The sequence below is a fragment of the Rattus norvegicus genome, chromosome 1 (assembly GCF_036323735.1).
Source record: "Rattus norvegicus strain BN/NHsdMcwi chromosome 1, GRCr8, whole genome shotgun sequence".
In the NCBI taxonomy this organism is placed as follows: Eukaryota; Metazoa; Chordata; class Mammalia; order Rodentia; family Muridae; genus Rattus; species Rattus norvegicus.
This window is the reverse complement of record NC_086019.1, coordinates 255,943,115-255,963,411: the sequence shown is the minus strand read 5'-3', so window position 1 is coordinate 255,963,411 and position 20,297 is coordinate 255,943,115. Positions and strand designations below refer to the sequence as shown.

The window sequence follows — 20,297 nt, the reverse complement described above, 5'->3', positions numbered from 1 at the left end:
TAAAACCTCATGCTCTTCCTTTTCTGTCCTGCTTCCTGGCATCCCACCCAGCCATTTCCCACAGAAAAGAGAACATTTTAGACTCTGTCAAAGAAAGCTTTTAATTTCTTTTAGACTCAAACCAACAAACAAAAAACAAAAACAAACAAAACAAAACCCCAACAACTAAAAGGCTCTGTGCCAGCATCCCAGAAAGCTGGGTTGTGCCAGAGTTGAGGGGAGTCGGGTGAGACCGGGCTGTTTAACCAATGCTTTCAGCTTTCCTTAGTAGCTTTGGTTTCCCTTTTTTCTCCTGGATTCTTCCTCTGTCCTCTGGTCTTAGTCTCCCAGCCTCCAAAACAGGGCACATAGTACAGGCTGGGCTAAGACAATGCTTAGACCCCAAGACCACATGGCCTGAGGTCTTTCCAGCTACCCACCTCGAGAGTGGGCTGAGAGCTTGCCAAGGGACAAAGTGGGAACCTGACCATGAAATCCACTGGCATTGCCTTTGAGAAATGCTTGCTTTTTTAATCTAGAAGCTTAAGAGCCTGCTGCCTAAACACTGAGCAGCCTCAGGAGCGAAATGAGAGCATCGAACCTCAAGGGCTAGGGTGCAGAGCAGTGGAAGAACACTTTATAGCACATGTAAGGCCTCGGCTCAATCTATAGCACTCTAAATTAAAAAAAAAAGTACATGTGTATACATACCACACACACACACACCACACACAAACACACCACACACACACACACACACACACACACACACACACACACACACACACACAAACACACACTTTAAAACAAGAAGTGATAATATGTGCCTTTAATCCCTTCAGAGTTCAAGGCTAGCTGGGTCCATGTAGCATGCTCCAGGCTGCCAGGACCACAGTAAGAAAATATTTTAAAACAATCTTTTGAGAGTTTACAAAAAAATCCTCAAAATTCTTTATTCTGACAAGATGAGGAAGTTGGCATCAGTGAGTCGTGTGCCTTCCATGAGCATCACAGCCCACAGGCACGCTGCAGAAAAAGCAGCGATTCCAACAGTCCCCGGCAACGGCTCCCAGTGTCCAGGTGCCTGCTGCAGGTTAGGCGGCCTGCTGTTCCCAGCGTCCGGTGGAGCCTGGGCTACTGGTCCTCCAGCGCCGAGCTCTTGGCCTCCACATACTCCAAGGCCTTCGCCTTGACAGCCTGCACGTCCTTTTCGGTGCCATGCTGCTTCTCGTAGTCCAGGTAGCGCTTGAAGAAGAACTTCATCCTCTTGGGGGCCAGGCTCAGATGAATGACCCGCTCAAAGATGTCCCTGTGAGGAAGACCAGGGTAGCTGTTTCCTTAGGGCCCCTACCACATGCCACCTGGCTAGCGCTCCCCAACTTGCTCTTTACTAGGGACCTTTACTGGGTCCCTTTAATATCCTGCACCCCATTTCTTTTTTTTTTTTAAGATTTATTTATCACGTATACAGCATTCCACCTGCATGTACATGTGCAGGCCAGAAGAGGGCACCAGATCTCATTACAGATGGTTGTGAGCCACCATGTGGTTGCTGGGAATTGAACTCATGACCTCTGGAAGAGCAATCAGTGCTCTTAACCGCTGAGCCATCTCTCCAGCCCCTGCACCCCATTTCTTATTCTTATCAGTATGAACTCCTAAGGAAAGAGAGGGCAGACTCCTGGAAGGTGGACAGATGAGGACAGAAGCAAACTTAAACTCAGGGCCTGCAGGGACTGTGAGGGACAAAAGTGAGAGCAGGCCTGTGAAGGTTCCATCCACGAGAGACTGGCATAGAATGAGCCATGTGGGACCCCAAGTCTCCTGGTTCCGGGTACAGACCGAAGGTGGACCAGGGAGCTGTTTCTCAGTGTCAAGTCAGACAACAGGGAGCTGCCAGGGAGTGGCTAAACATCATGGACATGGCCAAAGCCCCTTCCTACCCCACACTCCAGCAGTCGGCCCTGGGCTGTCGTCCCCCTCACCTGACTTCTTTCTGGCTGCCGTGCTTGATGGTCATGTCGATGTAGACTGACCAGACATCTGTGCGTTTTGGGTAGGTGGTCAGTGTGTTTTCAAAAATGGCTTTAGCCCGCTCCACATCCCCGAGCTGGAACTCTAGCTGGGCAAACTTGACAATCACATCCACATCTGCAGGGAAAGGACAAGTGAGAGCCCAGACAGTTCAAGACAGTCACCACAACACAACCCTCAGCTTTTCTAAGTCAGAAGTGACTCCACCTTTCACTAGCTGCCACTTACAGTAGCAGTCCTGAGTGTGTGTGGTTCGGGACCTGGGAAGAACACTCACGTTCCTTGGTGGGCAGGCACTCCAGGGCTCGCTGCAGCACGCGGTGACTGGCCCCGGCCTGACTCCTCCCCAAAACAAAGGCACCATATTTGATCCAGACAGCCTTCTCCTGCCGGAATCGTTTCAGCATCCGGTTGTACAGCTCACCAGCTTCCTGTGGGAAAAACACAGTAAGCTAAGGTGTGTGGCACTCAGAGGGACAACAGACAGGCTATGCTCCTGGAAGGTAGACTTGGCTCACTGGTTGTAGGGCCTGAGGAGACCAGAAAGATCTTCAAGAGAGCACAGTGTAGGACACAGAATCCTGGGAGCTTCCCTAGTAATCCCTCCATGTATTCTCACCTCTGTTGGGAAGGGAAAGGGAAGAGCTGATATGTGGTCTGGGGACACAGGAGGTAGGGCTCTCACAGACTGTGGCCCTGACCTGCTCAGGAGTCTAGCATCCAGGCATCTAGGCACGGAACGTAACCCTACCTTGAACTTCTCGGACTTGGTGTAGATGTCAGCCAGGTGCAGGAAGACCTTGAGAGGCTCATTGTACTGCACAGCTCGCTCGAAGACCTTGGCCAGCGACTCCTGAGAGCCGTACATGTTTTCTAGGTTCAGCAGAGCCACCCACACGTTCAGCTTTTCCTGCTCCTCTCTGGAGGCGGAATGGGTAGAACTCAACGTTGGGTGCCATGAACTATCTCCTAGGCAACAGTTACATCCCCAAGTCTACTCGTAAGTAGACAGCTTACTGTAAGGGGAACCTGTGCTCCCCCTATCTCTTACTGCCGAGTCTAGGGCTCCCGATTTCTCCTTCCATTCCTGGGCATAAAGCCAGCCAATTACTCGCTGGGCCAATGTTCAGGCTGGAACAGAATCTTGGGTCTGATCCTCTCCCCCAAGAAGACAGCAAAGCAAAAGACAGTCATGCCTCTAGACTAGGTTTCAGAGAGCTACTCTGCTCAGAGTAACCCCGAGTAATGCTGAGCTCTCCCCACTCTGCTTGTGTTACTGGGAATCTTGCTGGCACACAGAGACTACATGTCGCCATAGCGATTTCATTGAAGAGGACCATAAAATATTAATGAGTGATCTGTTTTGGTGGCTACACTTAATAAGACTGAGCCCGAAAGACCATGGGCTGCTACTGGCCTGACCAACCATGGTGGCAAACTCTGTAAGGCAAAACAAAGTGGAAAGGCCTCAGGCCAGACCTGAACGAGATGGTCTTCAGGGCCCTCTCAGCTACAGCCCGGGCCTTCTCAATCTCGGTGGCCTGGAGGTGGAAAGCCATGTACTGCAGCCAAAGGATGGAGCTGTTGGGGGAGCTCAGCACCAGCCTGTCAAAGTCGTCCGCGGATTCTGGCTGTCGCCCGGGGTCCATGAGTGCCTCCTCAATGCGTGACAGCTCCTTCTCTGCCTTCTGCTTCTCCAGCTCCCTTTCCTTCTTGCCCTTCTTCTTCTGTTACGGAAGGAGGGAGAGTGAGTCATGTGCTCCTGCAAGCAGAGGGAGCTGAGGTACAAGCCGTGGCAGACCCCTGCGCAGAAGAGGGCGTCAGAGTTGGGAATGAGAAGTTTCTGCAGGAAATACAGCACCTTGGCTTGGTGTGGCTGCTCATCCTCCTCGCTGTCTGAGCTCTCTCCTCGGAGTGGCAGGGCTGGAGTCAGAGAGTCGAGCCCCACGTCCCAGATGAAGCCTTTAGAGAGCTGCAGCCGGGGCACCTCTGTGGGTTTGCTCTGTTTTCCCTACAGGGTCAGAAAATTGAAGGAAGCACAGGCCAGGCTGTTTCCTGCTCCCCTTCCCCCCTCCTGCCACCCCAAAAGCCAGCCTCCTTGGTCTCTGTCTGCTGAGGGTACAGCAGTGACTTGAAAATACTCTAAGCTGGGGTTGGGGATTTAGCTCAGTGGTAGAGCACTTGCCTAGCAAGCGCAAGGCCCTGGTTTCGGTCCCCAGCTCCGAAAAAAAAAAAAAAAAAAAAAAGAAAATACTCTAAGTCACTTAGACACACACACACACGGAAGTCTGGAATAGAAACACTAAGGGTGGCAGGGGTTGGCAAACCCTGCCCCACGGCTGAGACTTCCACAGAGTCCTCTCCACGGCTCCCACTTGTGAGGAGCATGGGCTCATCAGGCTGTGCCCTCTCTTATCTGCGCACCTCTTTCACTCAGTTCTTGGTAAACATGCCATTGTGCTAACAGGCCCACCTCAGGGAGGTGGACTGGCTGAGGTAACCTCTTCATCACCCACTGTTATATAGAAAAACAAGGACGGGGCTGGGAAGACAAGGAGCTCCTTCCCGAACCTTCGCTCCACTCAGTGGTGAGCCTTACCCCGGGAGGCACCTTTGGCTCCTCCACCTCATCCTCTCCTTCCCGGTAGTACACTTCCACACCACTGTCGTCATCTTCTGGTGCCCCAGACTTCTTTGGCCTCTTGTTCACTAGTTCCTGAAATGGTGGGTATGTAGGATGGGAAGTTTCTCCTCACCCTCATGGTGTCTACTCAGAGAAGTCTGGGCGGTGGCGGCCGCAGCTCACTTCTCAAACACTTGTTACAGGTGAGGAGAGGCGTGGGAGAAAGGGACTCACCTGCTCGCTCTCAGACTCCTGGCGCTCCCGCTTGCTCTGCCCACCCCTCTGTGACTTCCGGGGTTCTTTCTTCTCCTGGCTGTACAGCCCAGACTCTTCTCGCATCTTCTGGTTCTTCTCTCTCCTTCTCTGACTCCTCTTCGATTCTCCTTTCAGGCCCTTCTCAGTCCCACCTTCTCTCCCCTCTTGTTTAGGAAGAGGTGGTTCTGGGGAAGCAGAGAACACATCCGGCTTCCCAGTGTCGCTGGGAAGGAGCGACAGCTCTATCAGGTTCTTCTTGGGGTTCACACTGATGCGGGAGGAGAACAGAGACAGAAAGTAAGGGCAGAGGTGACTGGGCACCACAGGCGTGCAGACCTTGCCTGGTCAGCACTTAGACCCTCTTTCCTTGTCAGTCAGGGCCCGCCTGTCTTGGATGCTCAGTATTCTCAGACACAGTTTACACATTTCACCTGCTCAGTGGAAAAAGCCAGGGAGCATCTAGGATGGATGTGCTTGCTTGACAACCACAGAAGCCATGTTTACTCCTGGACTAAGGCTGGAATTGAGGTCAGAGGCTTCAATCGGAGGTTTTTTTCACTCATCAGAACACTAGATGCATCATTACCCCATGCCTGTATGTTCTGAGTTTACCTCAAAACCTCTTCCCAGGGCAGGGCTCTCATAGAAGGGGGGTCTGATTCACACCAAAGAAAGGGACAGAGAGGGGAGGAGAAGACACCTACCATAGGACCCTGGCAGTGACCAGCTTTCCCTCGGGGAGGCATTTGTCGTAAAGCTCTTTCTCACGTGAGACACACTGAGAGACATGTGAGTGCTTGACCAGACCCATAACTGAAGGTCCAAGGCTGAAAAGAGACAGACAAGAGCCCTGTAGTATATACACAACACAACCAGCCATACCCAGTGTCCCAGGCCTCAGACTTTGACAGGACACATGAGACACTGGGTGACGGCACCCAGGAGGGTAAGGCTGGCTCTGGAACAAACCGTCATATATACTGAAGGAATGAATTCGGGTTTGATTTGAAGTACTGAAAATCCAACCCAGGCAAGCTAGGCAAGAGCCCATCAGTGAGCTCTCTAACCCTGGCTGGCCTGGGACTCAGAGACCCTCTGCTTCTGCCTGCAGGATGCTGGGACTAAAGCTTTGCTCCCTAGTTATCCTCCGCACTCTATAGCACCACAACATCCAAACAGCTAAACAGACAGAGAGGACAGGTGCTGGGAGAGAGGGAATGGGAGTGCCGGGGCTTAGGAACATGATGTGATGCATTAAGACTCAGGGGGCTGGGGATTTAGCTCAGTGGTAGAGCGCTTACCTAGGAAGCACAAGGCCCTGGGTTCAGTCCCCAGCTCCGAAAAAAAGAACCAAAAAAAAAAAAAAAAAAAAAAAAAAAAAAGACTCAAGAAGACAGGCAAGGCAGTACACACCGTTAATCAACACAGTCAGGTCATGGACAAGTGAAACACTGAGTTCGAGGCCAGCCTGATATATTTAGTAAGTTACAGGACAGTCAGAGCTACATAGCAAGACCCTGCCTTCAAAATAGATAACAGACGGATAAATGAACAATACAACAAAGAATCATGATCAAACACTAAAGTCAGAAGACATACAGAATTTAAAACTGAAAATATCATTCTTTTTCCAAAACATCAAAAAAGAAATAATTCGAAACTTAAAAAAACAAACAACAACAAAGCTCTGGGGCTGGAGTGATGGCTCATGTTTAAGAGCACTTGTTGCTCTTCAGAACCCAGATTTGGCTCTCAGCACCCATATGATGGCTCACAGCCATGTGGATCTCCAATTCCACGTGACCTGGTGCCCTCTTTTGACCTCTGCACACACCAGAGCACCAGGAGCATACATGGTACACATATACACATGCATGCAAAACACTTAAAACATAAACATAAGTATTTAAAACTCAGAATTTTACCGACTGGCAATACATATGCTCTCCTCTACTCTTATCAAAGTTGACTGGGGAGGAGGCAGGAAGCCCAGGGCCAAGAGGCAGCTCAGGGAGCACCTGACTCTCTGGAGCCCCAAAGCCTGTGCCTGGCTCCATTACTCACCCTATGACCACACTACTCGGCAGGATGGACTTCACATAGCCCCGAAGGAGCTGCCCTGCCTGGATGTCCTCGATGGAGTTCACTTCTGGGTCTTCTATTTTACTTTTTGTCTCTTTGTTTGTCCTAAAGGGATACAAGGCTTACATACGCATGCCGCTGCCACTGCTGCTCTCCCCCAGAACCCCGCAGTAACCTACTGCGTAAGACTTTGTCTCTGCACCTAGAAGACTGTAATCTAGAGTCCAGCCTGCTGGGCCAGGGCTCCGTGTCTGGCAGCTGGTTATGCAGAAACAAGCCAGAGAGAGGTCACATTTAAACCCTGACCTTACCCAGTGGAATGATGGGCAACCCCCTCTATTCCACACTCAGCCCTGATCATGAACCCCAGAACTAGACACCTGCCCTCACCAGTACCATCTTGTTACCTTGAATACCACATTTAGGTAAGCAAACCATTCCCTTCAAACAAAAGCCTGGATCTTCTAGGAACTCATTCCTCCCCTCCCCAAACCCCACTCCCATCCTCCCAACCCCCAACCCATCACACATACTTAAATAAAAATAGGCTCAGTGTACAGATGGGCAGAGAAGAGAGAAACCTCAAGAGTTCTATCAGGCAAACGCCCTACAGCCTAAGTCTTCTGAGTTGTTTCTTCTCCTTTTTCATCCCAACACCAACACTCACCTGGATGATCGCAGTGACAGGGCCAGCATACGGTGTGCTGTTGACAGGATATAACATCTGGAACAGGCAAAGGAGGACGCATTCGACCATCAGTATTTCTGGACACTCACATGCATAAAGTTTTAAGTAAGATAAGTCTTTAGTAATCCTACTCTTCACTCAGGTAGGTGATGTGCAGTAAGCACTCTCACGATATGGGCAAGCTGAGCTCCAGTCAGCCGCGTGGCCACGAGGTGACAGAATGGTACTCTACCCAGCACTGTGCTCCTGAAGGGCTTGCTAGGTTAGAGGCACTCAGCACATTCTCAGCTGCTGTTAACTTCACCTTATGAGTTTATTGGGTCGTAGTCTTCAGGAGTTGGGAGAGAGCTGTACTTATGAGACGACAACATCCCCACAGTAATTCTTAACCCTAATCTCCATAGAGACAGAAAAACCACAGAAAATATGACCCAGGGACAACTGAGTGGGTGGAGAGGAGCCAGACAGAGCAGCGAGAGACTTGGAAGAGGGAAAGCAAGACTGACTCTCAGTAGTTTCCAAAGTAGCTCAGGTAAACTAATGCATAGTCCTTCATCACTAAGTAGAAACAGACGGTTAGAGGGGAAGGACCAGGGACCTCAAGTCAATGCAAAACATTCCCACAGCAGGGATGTGCTTCTCACAAGCACCAGAGCCCTTGATGCTGGAGTAGGTTTCAGGCACTACCTGAGCAAATGATTCCTGCCCACGTCTGACAGGAGGAGGGGATTTTAATTGCATGCTACCCACAGGTCTGGCTGTCATAAAAGTATTAAAATGACTATGTTGCTAAAAGCCACACCACACCCTCGTTTTGTAAGCTTCAAGAGGCAAGCCAGGGATGACCAGTGTGTCTCTAGGATTCACTGAGATTTGTCTGACGCCGGGCTCTGGGTATCTTTGTGCTGTTTGGTTTGGATAAATACTTGACAACTTAGACGGACGTCAGGAGCTGGGACATGAGATGGGGTTGGGCCGTGACTGTTCCCGAGTCTGTTCCCGGAGGTGTGCATTCTGCTTTGTCTCGGCTGGAAGTAGGATACACACCTCGAACCTGGCTCTTCAGGGCCACTTTTCTCAGGCTACAGAAATGGCCTTAGAACTAAGAATGGGGCTTGTGGTATAAGTCTTGCTCCTAGAACCTGGAACTCTTAGATCCCCTAAGGAGGACCACAAGTCTAAGGCCAGCCCATAAGACCCTGTGTCTTAGTACAAAACCAACCAAACAACCAACCACAGATAATTCCGACCCAGGTTTGTTTGTGGGTGCCTGAACGGTTTATAAAGTCTGCGCCCCCAAGGTTGATATCCTTTTGCAAAAAACATGTACAGATTCTTTAATTAAAAACATAAATGTTTTGAATAAATGAAAGCAATTGGCTTGGAAAACAAGAGCACAGGAAAGAACATGGAGAGAGAGTTAGAAGTGCACATTAACAGGCTGGAGGCGGCTCAGCGGGAAGAGTACTCTCTGTTCTTGCAGGGGACCCAGCACCTATGGAGCAACTGAACAGCTCCAGTTCCAAACCCAATGTCCTCTTCTGGCCTCCACAGGTAACTGTATGCACATGGTGCATTGACAGATACATATAAAATAAATATTTTTAAAAGTCTAACTAAAAAATATGTAAGTCAAAATGAAAGATAATTTTTGCCTATTCTATGACTAAAATAAAAATTAAGAATATCCAGTCTGGGTTGGAGAAAAGGCTCAGCAGCTAAGATTATTGGCTATTTTTTTTTTTTTCAGAGAATTTGGGTTTGATTCCTAGTATTCACACGGTGGACCTCCAGTTCCAGGGAATCCAATGTCCTTTCGTGGCCACTGTGGGTACCAAGCATCCACATGGTACTCACGCATACACACACACACACACACACACACACACACACACACACACACGCCCTCATACAAACAAAAAAACCCAGTCTTACAATCCTAACAAGGAAGCATAGGGATGTAGTAAAGGACAGTTTTGCAAAATATTTAACATCAACTGGTCCATTAAATTTCCTTCTATAAATGTATTTCAAAGTTGTACTATAATCATGTACAAAAGACAGGCATTTCAACATTACTGTCTGTCAATGAGAACTGATTAAATAAGGTTGATAAAAGTGGTATAATACAAATAAATACTAAAAATAAGGTGAAAGAACAAGATATTAGCACGAAAGAGAAATTCATGATAAACTGTTTTGAGAAAAAAGCAAGTTTCAAATAGTATGTACAGGGAAGTTCTATTGCTAAATGAAGTAGAACTACACCCACATATGTGTGCAAGTCTGGAAAGACTAGAGGTCAAAGCATACATACATGGCCAAAGCAGGCAGGAGAAGAACTCACTCATATTTGAGGTTTTCTTTCCAGTAAAAAGCAACACAAAAACAAAAGGCCACAAAACTGGTTTTAACTTTGGATGCTTATCAACAGGTGAATGGATAAAGAAAATGTCATGTACACAAAGAGTATAATCTTAATTATAAGGAATAACATTGCATCATTTATAGGAAATGGGTGAAACTGGGGTTCATCATGATAAACCAGACTCAGAAAGACAGGGTCACACTTCCTCCACGTATGTGCATGTGCACATGGACAGGGGCACACATTTATTATATGCAGAATCTAGATCTAACTGACCCTGCAACATGGGAGCAGAAGGGAGACTACAGGCGGGTGTCTCAGCAGCCAAGGAGGAGAGATAGAGAAGGTAATGGAGGGATGACATCAGCAAGGCACAATGCTCTGATGTGTGAAAACGCCATAGTCCACGACATCCATTATTTTGTATGCTAACAAACATTTAAACCAGTCATGTTCTCAGATGAAGCTGTGCCCTAGCTGTTCTCTAATTAGTGCCACTTCTAGCTCTTGGGCTCCAGTTCAAGGAGAAGACGGCTAAGTACAGAAGACTCTGTGGTGTCATGGTTCCTGTAAAGCCGACTGCTGGCAAATTCACACAGCAGAAGCTAGCCACTAAAGATGCTTGCAAGAGCGCGCCCTCTATCGGCAGAGTGAAGGAAGTGCATCATCACAGAGACAATGGAGAAGCTACTTGCAATTCATTGCAACTGAATCCACTCCATTTCTTTATTCAGGGGAAGCAAGTGAGGCCTATCTGACTGGCTTTTTACAAAAGGTCACCTTGAACACTATCCACACAGAATTTGTGATATTTATTTATGTCAAAAGATACCTAGCTGGCAGCTTTCCCATTTTCATCTGTGTGTGAGGTTAATAAATGTAGGGCGTTCCAGTGAAAAGGCTTTGGCAGTTCAACTTGGTAGCAATTTTAAGTATGTAAACCTGTTAAATATTTCAGGGCAGGGGAGGACTAAAAATAACACGCATACACATCACATATCAGTTAAAGAAAATCCCACCAATTTCATACTTAGGCAAAAGAAGAACCATGGCTCACCGGACAATCTTCTGGGGGCAGAAGTCTGTCAGGGGCTCCTCGGAGTAGGAGTCACTCAAATGAAACACACTGACTTTCCCTATCCTCCCAAAGGGGAAGGAGACAGTCAGTCCCTTGTTGGGCAACACCTTTAGCACTCGGCCCATGGCCACGTCACCTTCCTCAAGTTTGTAAGGACCTGGTGGGAAGAGGAGACAAGAAAGCAGCTGGCAGTGTGGCCTACTAGCCTGCCAACCCAGCAGAGGTGGAGGCCACCCCAACTTGAGTAGGCTCATCATAGCTTGAAGCCATGCACCCCATAGCCAGAAGACAGGTAATCCCTTCTAAAGAACCTGAGAAAACCAAGGTTAGGAAAAGGAGACATGAGAGATCGGTGGAGTCATACAAGCTGGAGAACAAAGCCCAAAAGAACACCAAAACCAAACAAACCAACCCTCTCCTGGAACGCTCTCTTCTGGCTTTCTGACACTGAAGGTCTCTAACCTCAGTAACTGAAGCCTCCCACCCCAGGCCCTCTCCACCCAGGTACCACTTCTTTCCACACCTATGAGTGACAGACATAAGAAAGCCCTGGGAATGTCTGGGCCGACAACAGTGGCCTTGATGGCCTGCCCAATCTGGAACTTCTTGTCTGGGTGTTTCAGAACCTGAAAGGATTTAAAAATAAAAGTTCTAATGTTCCCATAAAGTCTGTCATTTATCCAAAAATATAACATTTAAGTCCCCACCCTCCAAACCACCAAGCCCCATATTTATTCAGGTACCCATATAACCCATGCAAACTCTTGAATCTTCTCTCCAGACCTGACCTTGAAGCTGAGCGAAGTGAGCAACAAGGGAATTCTCCCTCGGATGTCTGGTTCAATGTCCACTTCAAGCCACTTCTTCATCACATTGTACTGTGGGGGAACGGGAACAGGGCAGATGGAAGAACAGCCTTGGCCGGCCCAGCACTAAAATGTACTCTCTTAGGAACCTCATTTCCCCAAGGGCAGGGATCCATCCTGTGGCCCCGCCCACCTTCACATCTCATGGGCTTCAATCACTGCACACAAATAACCAGAGCTGCACGCAGCATGCAGGAAGTGCTACATGCCACAGGAATATCCTGCTACCAACAAACACATGAGATGAGAGATGCCGACTATGTTTAAAAGATTTATTTACTTATTTAATGTATATGAGTGCTCTATCTGCACGTACACTAGCAGGCCAGAAGAGGGCATCAGATCCCATTACAGATGGTTGTGAGCCACCATGTGGTTGCTGGGAACTGAACTCAGGACCTCTAGATGAGCAGATGGTGCTTTTAACTGCTGAGCCATTTCTTCAGCCCCTAGATGCTGACCCTTAAAAGAATACTAGGCAGAAGGAAAATGAACAAACCAGGCATAGGAGCCAGCATGATACAGACAGGAAAAACAAAGATGGCTGCCATGGTAACTGGGATATGAAATATGCAAACCGATCATGAACAACCTTATATGCTGTGTTCAGTCCTCTGGGGTTATGAATGCCCCAGGAATGATGTTAGAGGGGTCAGACATCAGTGAGATGCCAGAAGGATGATTATGGAAGAGACTCTGGCAATGACTTCATGCCGGGTACGTAGTTAGATACTTGTAATACTTCACTTGGGGGCACAAGCAGGGGGATCTCTGAATTCAAGGCCAGCCTGGTCTAGATAGTGAGTTCTAGACCAGCCAAAGTATAGAACCCTGTCTCAAAAACAAAAAAACAAAAAGAAAAACCAAAGCAAGACAAAATAAAACTAACCAAAAAACCCAAACAGTGGGAAGACTGGCCTTCCCTCTGGAGAGGGCTATGAAGCTGGCTACCTCAGCACCCACTGTCCAGCTCACAGCTCGCACGTCAGAGGGAAACCTCAGAGTGGTCGCACCAATCAGACTTGATGTCAAAGGTGAGTCAGTCTCTGAGACGGCTCATCCTGCTCAGCCAAGGACACACTTGCTCATGGAATAGTCGGCTGCAGCAGCTCTATGCTGAGGACCATATCCTGGAACAACATGTCCACTGGGTTCTGGACAGCATCAGTCTGGCGCTGCTCCACCATGTCTTCTACTGGACAGCGGCAGTTGGCCATCCAGTGTCTGTAATGGTGCTTGAGTTTCTCCACCCATAAAAGCAGAGACCCCCAGACTAACATCACACCCACTGACTCAACTACTCAGGCCTGTCTCACTCCATTACATCTTTGGTGTTTTGACTCAGTTGAAACTTCCAGATGAACACATGCATCTTCAAAGGTTGGAAAGACAGCTCGTTAGAGTCTGTGACGAGGGCCAGGACAGGCATGGAAGGGACACTAGTGGTGGTATGTCTGCTCCCTGCCACTATACCTTTACTCCTATCCCACCTAGAGACAGGTTTTTCAGGGCAGAGGCTGGGTATTATCACCCATAGCCCTACATGGCAGTGAAGGACAGACTCCAAATGCCCAGTGCACAGTCTCTGACTCCAGTTTTGCCCACTTTGCTCTGAAGGAAAGTCAACCCTGTGATGGGGAGAGTCAACTACTCACCTTCTTTAAGAAGCAAGTCACAGTCTGGCCAGCCTGGTACTGCCTAATCTTCTCCATGGGGCTCACAGAGTGAGTATTAAGAGCCCTGTAGTCACCCTTCAACTCACTGTTTGAAAAAAAATCAAAAAAGAGTAAGCCAACTGCTGAGTGGATTCTAACTTGAAAGGCCTCCTCAAGTGGGGGTGAGGGACTCGCACGGACAATCTCTCTCGTTAAAGGAGAATCTTTACAATAATCAATCTGGGACTGCTCATCTCTTTTCTGAGTCATTAATCTATATGTAAACTAGGGGCAAACTAATTCATGAATCTTTCATAAACACAGTAAATAAATCCCAGGACTCAAGAGGCAGAGGCAGGTGGATCTATGGGAGTTCAAGGCCAGTCTGGTTGATAGAACAAATTCTAGGACAGCCAGGGCACAGAGAAACCTTGTCACAAAGACAACCAAAAAAACCCAAACAAACAAAAAAACAAAGAACAAGCAAACAAAGAATTATTTTCATTTTTCCCATAGTACCTTAGCTATTGCTTTAGTTTGCAGAAATGCTCTTACAAACATGTGGCTGAACTTGACCACAGCTTCATGTGTAAATTAAGCAAAGACAGTAACTTGACGGCCTGCGGCTGAGCCAGGAGCTGAAGTCAGAGCCTGACTCAGAGCCAGGCCTCTGGCCTCTGCTAAGCTGCCATTATCAATAAGCAAGAACACGTGATCTGAAAGTTGTCAATCCACAAATGACTGAGTAAGAGAAATTATAAGAAAAGAGGACGACTTGCTAGCCCAACTACCCACTCAGATGGTTTCTAAAACAAGACAAGAAGACTCATTCACACACGTTATAGTGGTGCTGTTAAAGTGTAAAATATGACTGTCTGTGCTAGTGAATGCAGAAACTATTCTGACTCAGTAATTCCACACAATGGACACGCGTGTGCACAGGGGAGTGAGCTCAGCGTTGTTTGCTGTGATGCTGTAAGAAGCTTTCTGCACTTTTTACGGAGATCAGAAACCAGCCAAGTGTAACCCATCCAGAATGGGTGCAGTCTGGTGCTTTCACAGGATTAAATTACCATCATTTAACTAATGCAGGTATCTCTCTCCTCAGAACTTCTTTTCAGCAGTGCTGGGCTCTTGCATGCCCTAGGTAAGTCTGCCACTGTGCAACAACCATCCATTCGGAGCATCTTTTTAAAAGCAACACACTTTATTTAGCCCAGTGCTACCACACACAGAAAGCTCACAGAGGCAGAAGCAGAGAGTACATTAACAAAAGCCAATCTTAAACTAAAGGAAACAGAAAAATACATCAAGCCAGGCAGTGGCAGGCACAACACCTTGAGTCTCAGCATTTGAGAGGCAGAGGCAGGCAGATATCTGAGTTCTGGGCCAGCCTGGTCTACAGAGTTCCAGACAGCTAAGGCTACACAGTGAAACCCTATCTCAAAATACTGAAGGGGGAAAAGAGGGAAGAAAATGTTGCTAACTAAGATATATGACATCACGGTGCAAAGGGAAAGACACTGCACTAGAACCACTGATACAGTCAAAGTCCTTTCATTTTTCACAGACTGTAGACAACGTAATTATTTTTAAAAAAAACCTGTAAAACTAAGGAAAACACAGTAAAAAAAAAAGTATGTGGTCTATGTACCAAATATCTTTTTTTTTTTTTTTTTTTTTTTTTGGTTCTTTTTTTTCAGAGCTGGGGACCGAACCCAGGGCCTTGCGCTTCCTAGGTAAGCTCTCTACCACTGAGCTAAATCCCCAGCCCCTGTACCAAATATCTTAATAATCTAAAATTAATGTGCTGAATATTAAGTTTCAAAAACATGGCCAGCAAATGGAATTCAATGCTAGTGAATGCCAGAAATAGGGCCCACGGCAGACACAAGCCTTCCCAGAAACTCTGATCCCTCAGGCTGCTGACCAGACACTACCTGGAAGTTATTCCAAAGTCTTTCCATGACATCCCTTAGTATAAGACTGACAACTTGCCAGACCTTAGGCTGACCCTGCATGGCATTCATTTTTTTTTTTTTTCCTTCGGAGCTGGGGACCGAACCCAAGGCCTTGCACTTGCTAGGCAAGCGCTCTACCACTGAGCTAAATCCCCAACCCCGAGTGGCATTCTTTTATAGTCACGTGTCCTCAGCATGGTTCACTGATGATGACACCCATCAACCCCAAAAGGTTAGAGTCTTTTGTGGAAGACACAGAAAGGAGCAGGGTCAAAATGGCTACAATACGTGAACAGGCGACAACACCGTAGGGGCCAGAGTCTCTTACACGACAGTGTTACTCTGCAGAACTCATGAGATGGCCTACAGTTCCAAGTCAGCTTTCTGTCACCAAGCACTGAAGTTGCACATGCTGAAAGGATACGTATTCTTGACTACCTGCTTACTTCAAGAATTACTGAGTTCTAGAAAACTGGGTTGAGCCAGAAAGGTTCTTTTTGTTAGACACTAGCATCCCTGCAAACAGTGTTGACATTCTATTCTACAGCCTAGCCTGGCCTTCAATTTGTGGCAATCCTCCTGCCTCAGCCTCTCGAGTGCTAGGATTTCAGGTTTGAGCCTCTATGCCAGTGATTTTTCAACCTTCTTAATCCTGTGACCCTTTAATACAATTCCTCATGCTGTGGAATCATAAAATTATCTTCATTTCTACTTCCTAACGGTCTTAGATGACCGCTGTGAAAGGGTTGTTGGACCCCCACAAAGGTGTCATGACCCAGAGGCTGAGAACCATTGCTCTACGCCCACTTTGACTCTCACACCTCGATCTAAGCCTTAAGAGGATTAAAAAGAAAAAAAGTAGTCAAGAACTTGAGGCTCATGTGGTTGCTACTCTCAGTCCAGACAAAAGCATGTAGTTAAGAATCTCTCCATTCTTTAAAAACAAGCACAGTGGGGCTGGGGATTTAGCTCAGTGGTAGAGCGCTTACCTAGGAAGCGCAAGGCCCTGGGTTCAGTCCCCAGCTCCGAAAAAAAGAACCAAAAAAAAAAAAAAACAAGCACAGTGTCATCTTTCCATGAGGTGAGATGCTAAGCTGGACCAGTAGTAAGACCTGAGACTGAAGTCTTCCCAGGAGAAAAGGCAGATTAGCGATTCCATGGAGACACAGACTTGGTGTGTATGGGTAGAGAAATAAGGAGACTCGGACACAGAGACAAAGAAGCCCTAACATTAGTCAGCTCAAGAAGAACTCGGGGATATTAGTTCCAAAGACCAGTGCTCTTTCCATGAGACCACTGCTAGGTTTTTCCTCACCTTGGCCGAACACTCAGCTCCAGGATGGTCAGAACAAATCTGGGGTGACTTATTGGAAGAAACCTAGAGAGAAAGAAATCAAATCACTTCTTAGTGTTAACATGATGATCCCAGATAACAACCTCTTTCTGTCCCACCATCACCCAAACTGATGACCACCCACCTCACACCACTGTATTAGGCTCACCTCAGGGATGAGGTCTTTAAGGACTACCATATCAGGCACCGAAAAGACCTGACTTAAATATGCTATCCAGAGGCTGGATTTTGAACTCTCTCTTTTGTTTTGGTAAGAAATCCAATATAACACGACAAGAGTTAGATTAAGGTGCCATTAAGACAGCTTGTACGCAGGCCCACCTAAGATCCGTCCTCAGTCCACACAAGGTGGCAGGAGAGAAAAGCTGTCTTCTAACTGCCATGCATGGGTGAAAGCATGTGTGTGCCTGCGAGTGCATGTGTGCATGTGCACACACACACGCAATAAAAACAGAAGATGTGCCTACTTGGACATACTAAATAGGAGCACAGGGAGCAACCTACTACGCAGGTAGCATACACGTTCACTTTGTCAGTTTCCCCAATGGCCTTCCAAGGTAGACTACACCATTATTCTCACTTTACAAATTACAGAAATGACTCGGCAGTTAGCCAGGTCTAAGTTTAAATCCACCCTTTCATTGCTACATGATATTTAAAAAAAAAAAATAATAGGCTAATGGATTCTGACTGGTTGCCTTTTAGTTAACTAAGAGAAAATATTATTTACATGCAATCCCTGCCTATGTTCCCATTCCTCCTGTAATTGCCACAGTACCCTCAAAGCCAGCCCAATCTCCCCAAACCTCATACTTAGATGTCTTCACATCTCGCCCACCGATCACTCTCGCAGTGACTTTCTTCCCAGCTTTCAGTGTGGTCGTAGGAGAGACGCCCTCTGGGACATCATCTAGAATGCGGGATACATGGATACAACCAATGAAGCCATCATCTAGGGTCACAACAGCATGTGTGGCTTTCACAGACTTAATGGTCCCGGTGACTTTGTCCCCAATAGCCAGGCTATGACTCTTCTTAGACCTCACAGTCAAGTCCTCCTCCTCTTCCTCCTCCTCTTCCTCCCCTTTGTCATCAACTGTCTCTGAATCCCTCTGAGCTGGCATCCTGATTCTCTTAGAAGCTGGTCCTTCCACAGCCAAAATCAGACCAGTCACTCCTGGTTCTGTGGTCTTGAGGGTGAGGCAGACACCCTGCCCCACACGTAGCTTCTCAGAGTCAAAGTGGAAGGTATCGTTGAGGTGAGAGATCAGAGAGAAAGCCACAAGGTGGCCAGTCTCTACCAAGGAGGCCACAGCGAAGGACTCTTCCAGATGCTGTACAATTCCCTGGTGTCTGCTGTTTTTTCTCAGCTGGAAAAGGGAGAAGTCACATTTAGTCTTCCCACACAGCATGGTGACCTATTCATGGATCCACATGGTAGAGTATGAAGAAGCTCCCCGATGCCCAGGAGACTGGGTTGTAAACAACTAGCTTTCTACCAGACATGGATGTCCTTCCTGAACATTCAGGGCCCAGCGTCCCCAGAAGCCCCTTGCATTGGTCTTTTTCTTTCAGACAAGGTTTTGCTAGGTAATCCACAGTGGTCTAGAGCTCACCAGATTCCTGCCTCAGCCAGCCAAGAGCTGGGATTACAGGGGTATGCTAGCATGGCTGGTTTCAGTTTGTTCTGAATTTAAATTCCTAGGTTCCATCCTAGAACTTTGGGGGTTATTATGGTGAATCTGATGTGCTGCTCAGAGACCACCAGTGGCCTGCAGATGGATCCTGCCACAGTCCTGCACTATTTCTTCCCCCACTGAGGCAGGAGACTTTACTGATTGCTCTCCATGAACAGAGTGCTCTGCTCTGTGTGCCTCACAACCCCACACTATTTAGAGTCTGCTGTGCCTGAGCTTTACTCGGACGGTAAGGTAGGAGGCTTCCACCATGACAGAGAGCGAGCATATGTTGACAGTGTAATGGCAGCATCTGGGAGGCTGACGTAAGACAACCAGAGAGTTTAGGGCCACTTGATTTCTGGGCCAGCTTGGACTACACTGTGAGAAACTATCTCAAAAAAAAAAAAAAAAATCAGCAACAAAATTGCTTGGGATAATGATCAAATGCAGACTGAACACAAAAAAGCTCAAACCCACGCTTCTGAGGTCACTGGTACATGAGACTTCAGGAGTGTCACGCTCTAGGCATTTCAGGTTTCAGACCTTTTGAATTAGGAATACTCAACCAGTAATGTCTGTGTAAATATTCCAAAGTTCAAGAGTCTGAGGTTGGTCTGGAGAGATGGCTCAGTGGCTAAGAGCACTGACTGCTCTTCCAGAGGTCCAGAGTTCAAATCCCAGCAACCACATGGTGGCTCACAGCCATCTGTAATGAGATCTGATGGCCTTTTCTGGTGTGTCTGAGACAGTGACAGTATTCACATACATAAAATAAATAAATCTTAAAGAGTCTGAGGTTGGGGGTTGGGGATTTAGCTCAGTGGTAGAGCGCTTGCCTAGCAAGCGCAAGGCCCTGGGTTCGGTCCCCAGCTCCGGAAAAAAGAAAAGAAAAAAAAAAAAAAAAAAAAAAAGTCTGAGGTTGCCTCGCATGCTGGTGTATGCTTATAACTTCAGCGCTCAGGAAATGGAAGGTAGCCAGTGTTACGGTGGGAAAACTTACTTCAAATAACAAAACAAATTCAGAAATAAAACCGAAATTTTGAAACACTTCTCCTCCCAAGCACTTCCCTTTGAATAAGCAATACAGTCCCATACCTCTGGCCCAGAGAACATCTCTGCCCATTTGACTTTCCTTAAGCCTATCCTTTTTAAGACAGGGTTTCTGTGTGGAGCTCTGGCTGCCCTGGATCTCGCTCAGGACCAGGTTAGTTAAGAGATCTGCTTGCCTGAGGCAAAGGAGCACATCACCACACCCAACTCTTACAGAGGTGTCAGGACAGTGTGTGGCCATGCGGCCTGGACACCAGGATGCCCAGTTCAGATTGACTGTTTCAGATTTGTTTTTAAAATTAGTTTACAACATTTATTTCTAATAAAAATCTAAATTCTGCCTTTTCCTATTTAAAAAACTTGAGAGGCGGGGTTGGGGATTTAGCTCAGTGGTAGAGCGCTTGCCTAGCAAGTGCAAGGCCCTGGGTTCGGTCCCCAGCTCTGAAAAAAAGAAAAGAAAAAACTTGAGAGGCCAAGGCAGGACTGAGTTCAAAGCCAGCTTGTCTCAAAAACCAAAGAGTTAGGTCGGGGTTGGCGTGGGGTGGATGACATCATACATTTGCCAACATTAGACCCAGATAGTCCCCTGGATGAAGCCAGTCTGTGCCATGTGAGCCAGGCTGCC

General features: G+C 47.4%; 1 protein-coding gene across 3 annotated transcripts in view; it reads right to left on the bottom strand.

The window, feature by feature from the left end:
* Positions 1-75: 75 nt before the first annotated feature.
* The window catches only part of Pdcd11 (programmed cell death 11), a 41,139-nt gene continuing 20,917 nt past the window's right edge, over positions 76-20,297 (bottom strand). The window contains exons 20-36 of one of the 3 annotated variants that reach the window (NM_001107604.2): positions 17,757-18,313; positions 16,905-16,967; positions 13,629-13,734; positions 11,896-11,985; positions 11,631-11,733; positions 11,087-11,264; positions 7,641-7,697; positions 6,956-7,078; positions 5,596-5,718; positions 4,871-5,159; positions 4,613-4,729; positions 3,875-4,024; positions 3,493-3,740; positions 2,765-2,933; positions 2,291-2,444; positions 1,965-2,130; positions 76-1,288 (exon numbers count right to left, since the gene is read on the bottom strand). In NM_001107604.2, the coding sequence (NP_001101074.2) occupies positions 1,114-1,288; positions 1,965-2,130; positions 2,291-2,444; positions 2,765-2,933; positions 3,493-3,740; positions 3,875-4,024; positions 4,613-4,729; positions 4,871-5,159; positions 5,596-5,718; positions 6,956-7,078; positions 7,641-7,697; positions 11,087-11,264; positions 11,631-11,733; positions 11,896-11,985; positions 13,629-13,734; positions 16,905-16,967; positions 17,757-18,313 (2,868 nt within the window). In that variant the 3' untranslated portion in view covers positions 76-1,113. Of the gene's footprint in view, positions 1,289-1,964; positions 2,131-2,290; positions 2,445-2,764; positions 2,934-3,492; positions 3,741-3,874; positions 4,025-4,612; positions 4,730-4,870; positions 5,160-5,595; positions 5,719-6,955; positions 7,079-7,640; positions 7,698-11,086; positions 11,265-11,630; positions 11,734-11,895; positions 11,986-13,628; positions 13,735-16,904; positions 16,968-17,749; positions 18,314-20,297 lie in introns of those variants that run through there. The other 2 variants (XM_063265069.1, XR_005487588.2) reach the window with 2 other exon arrangements.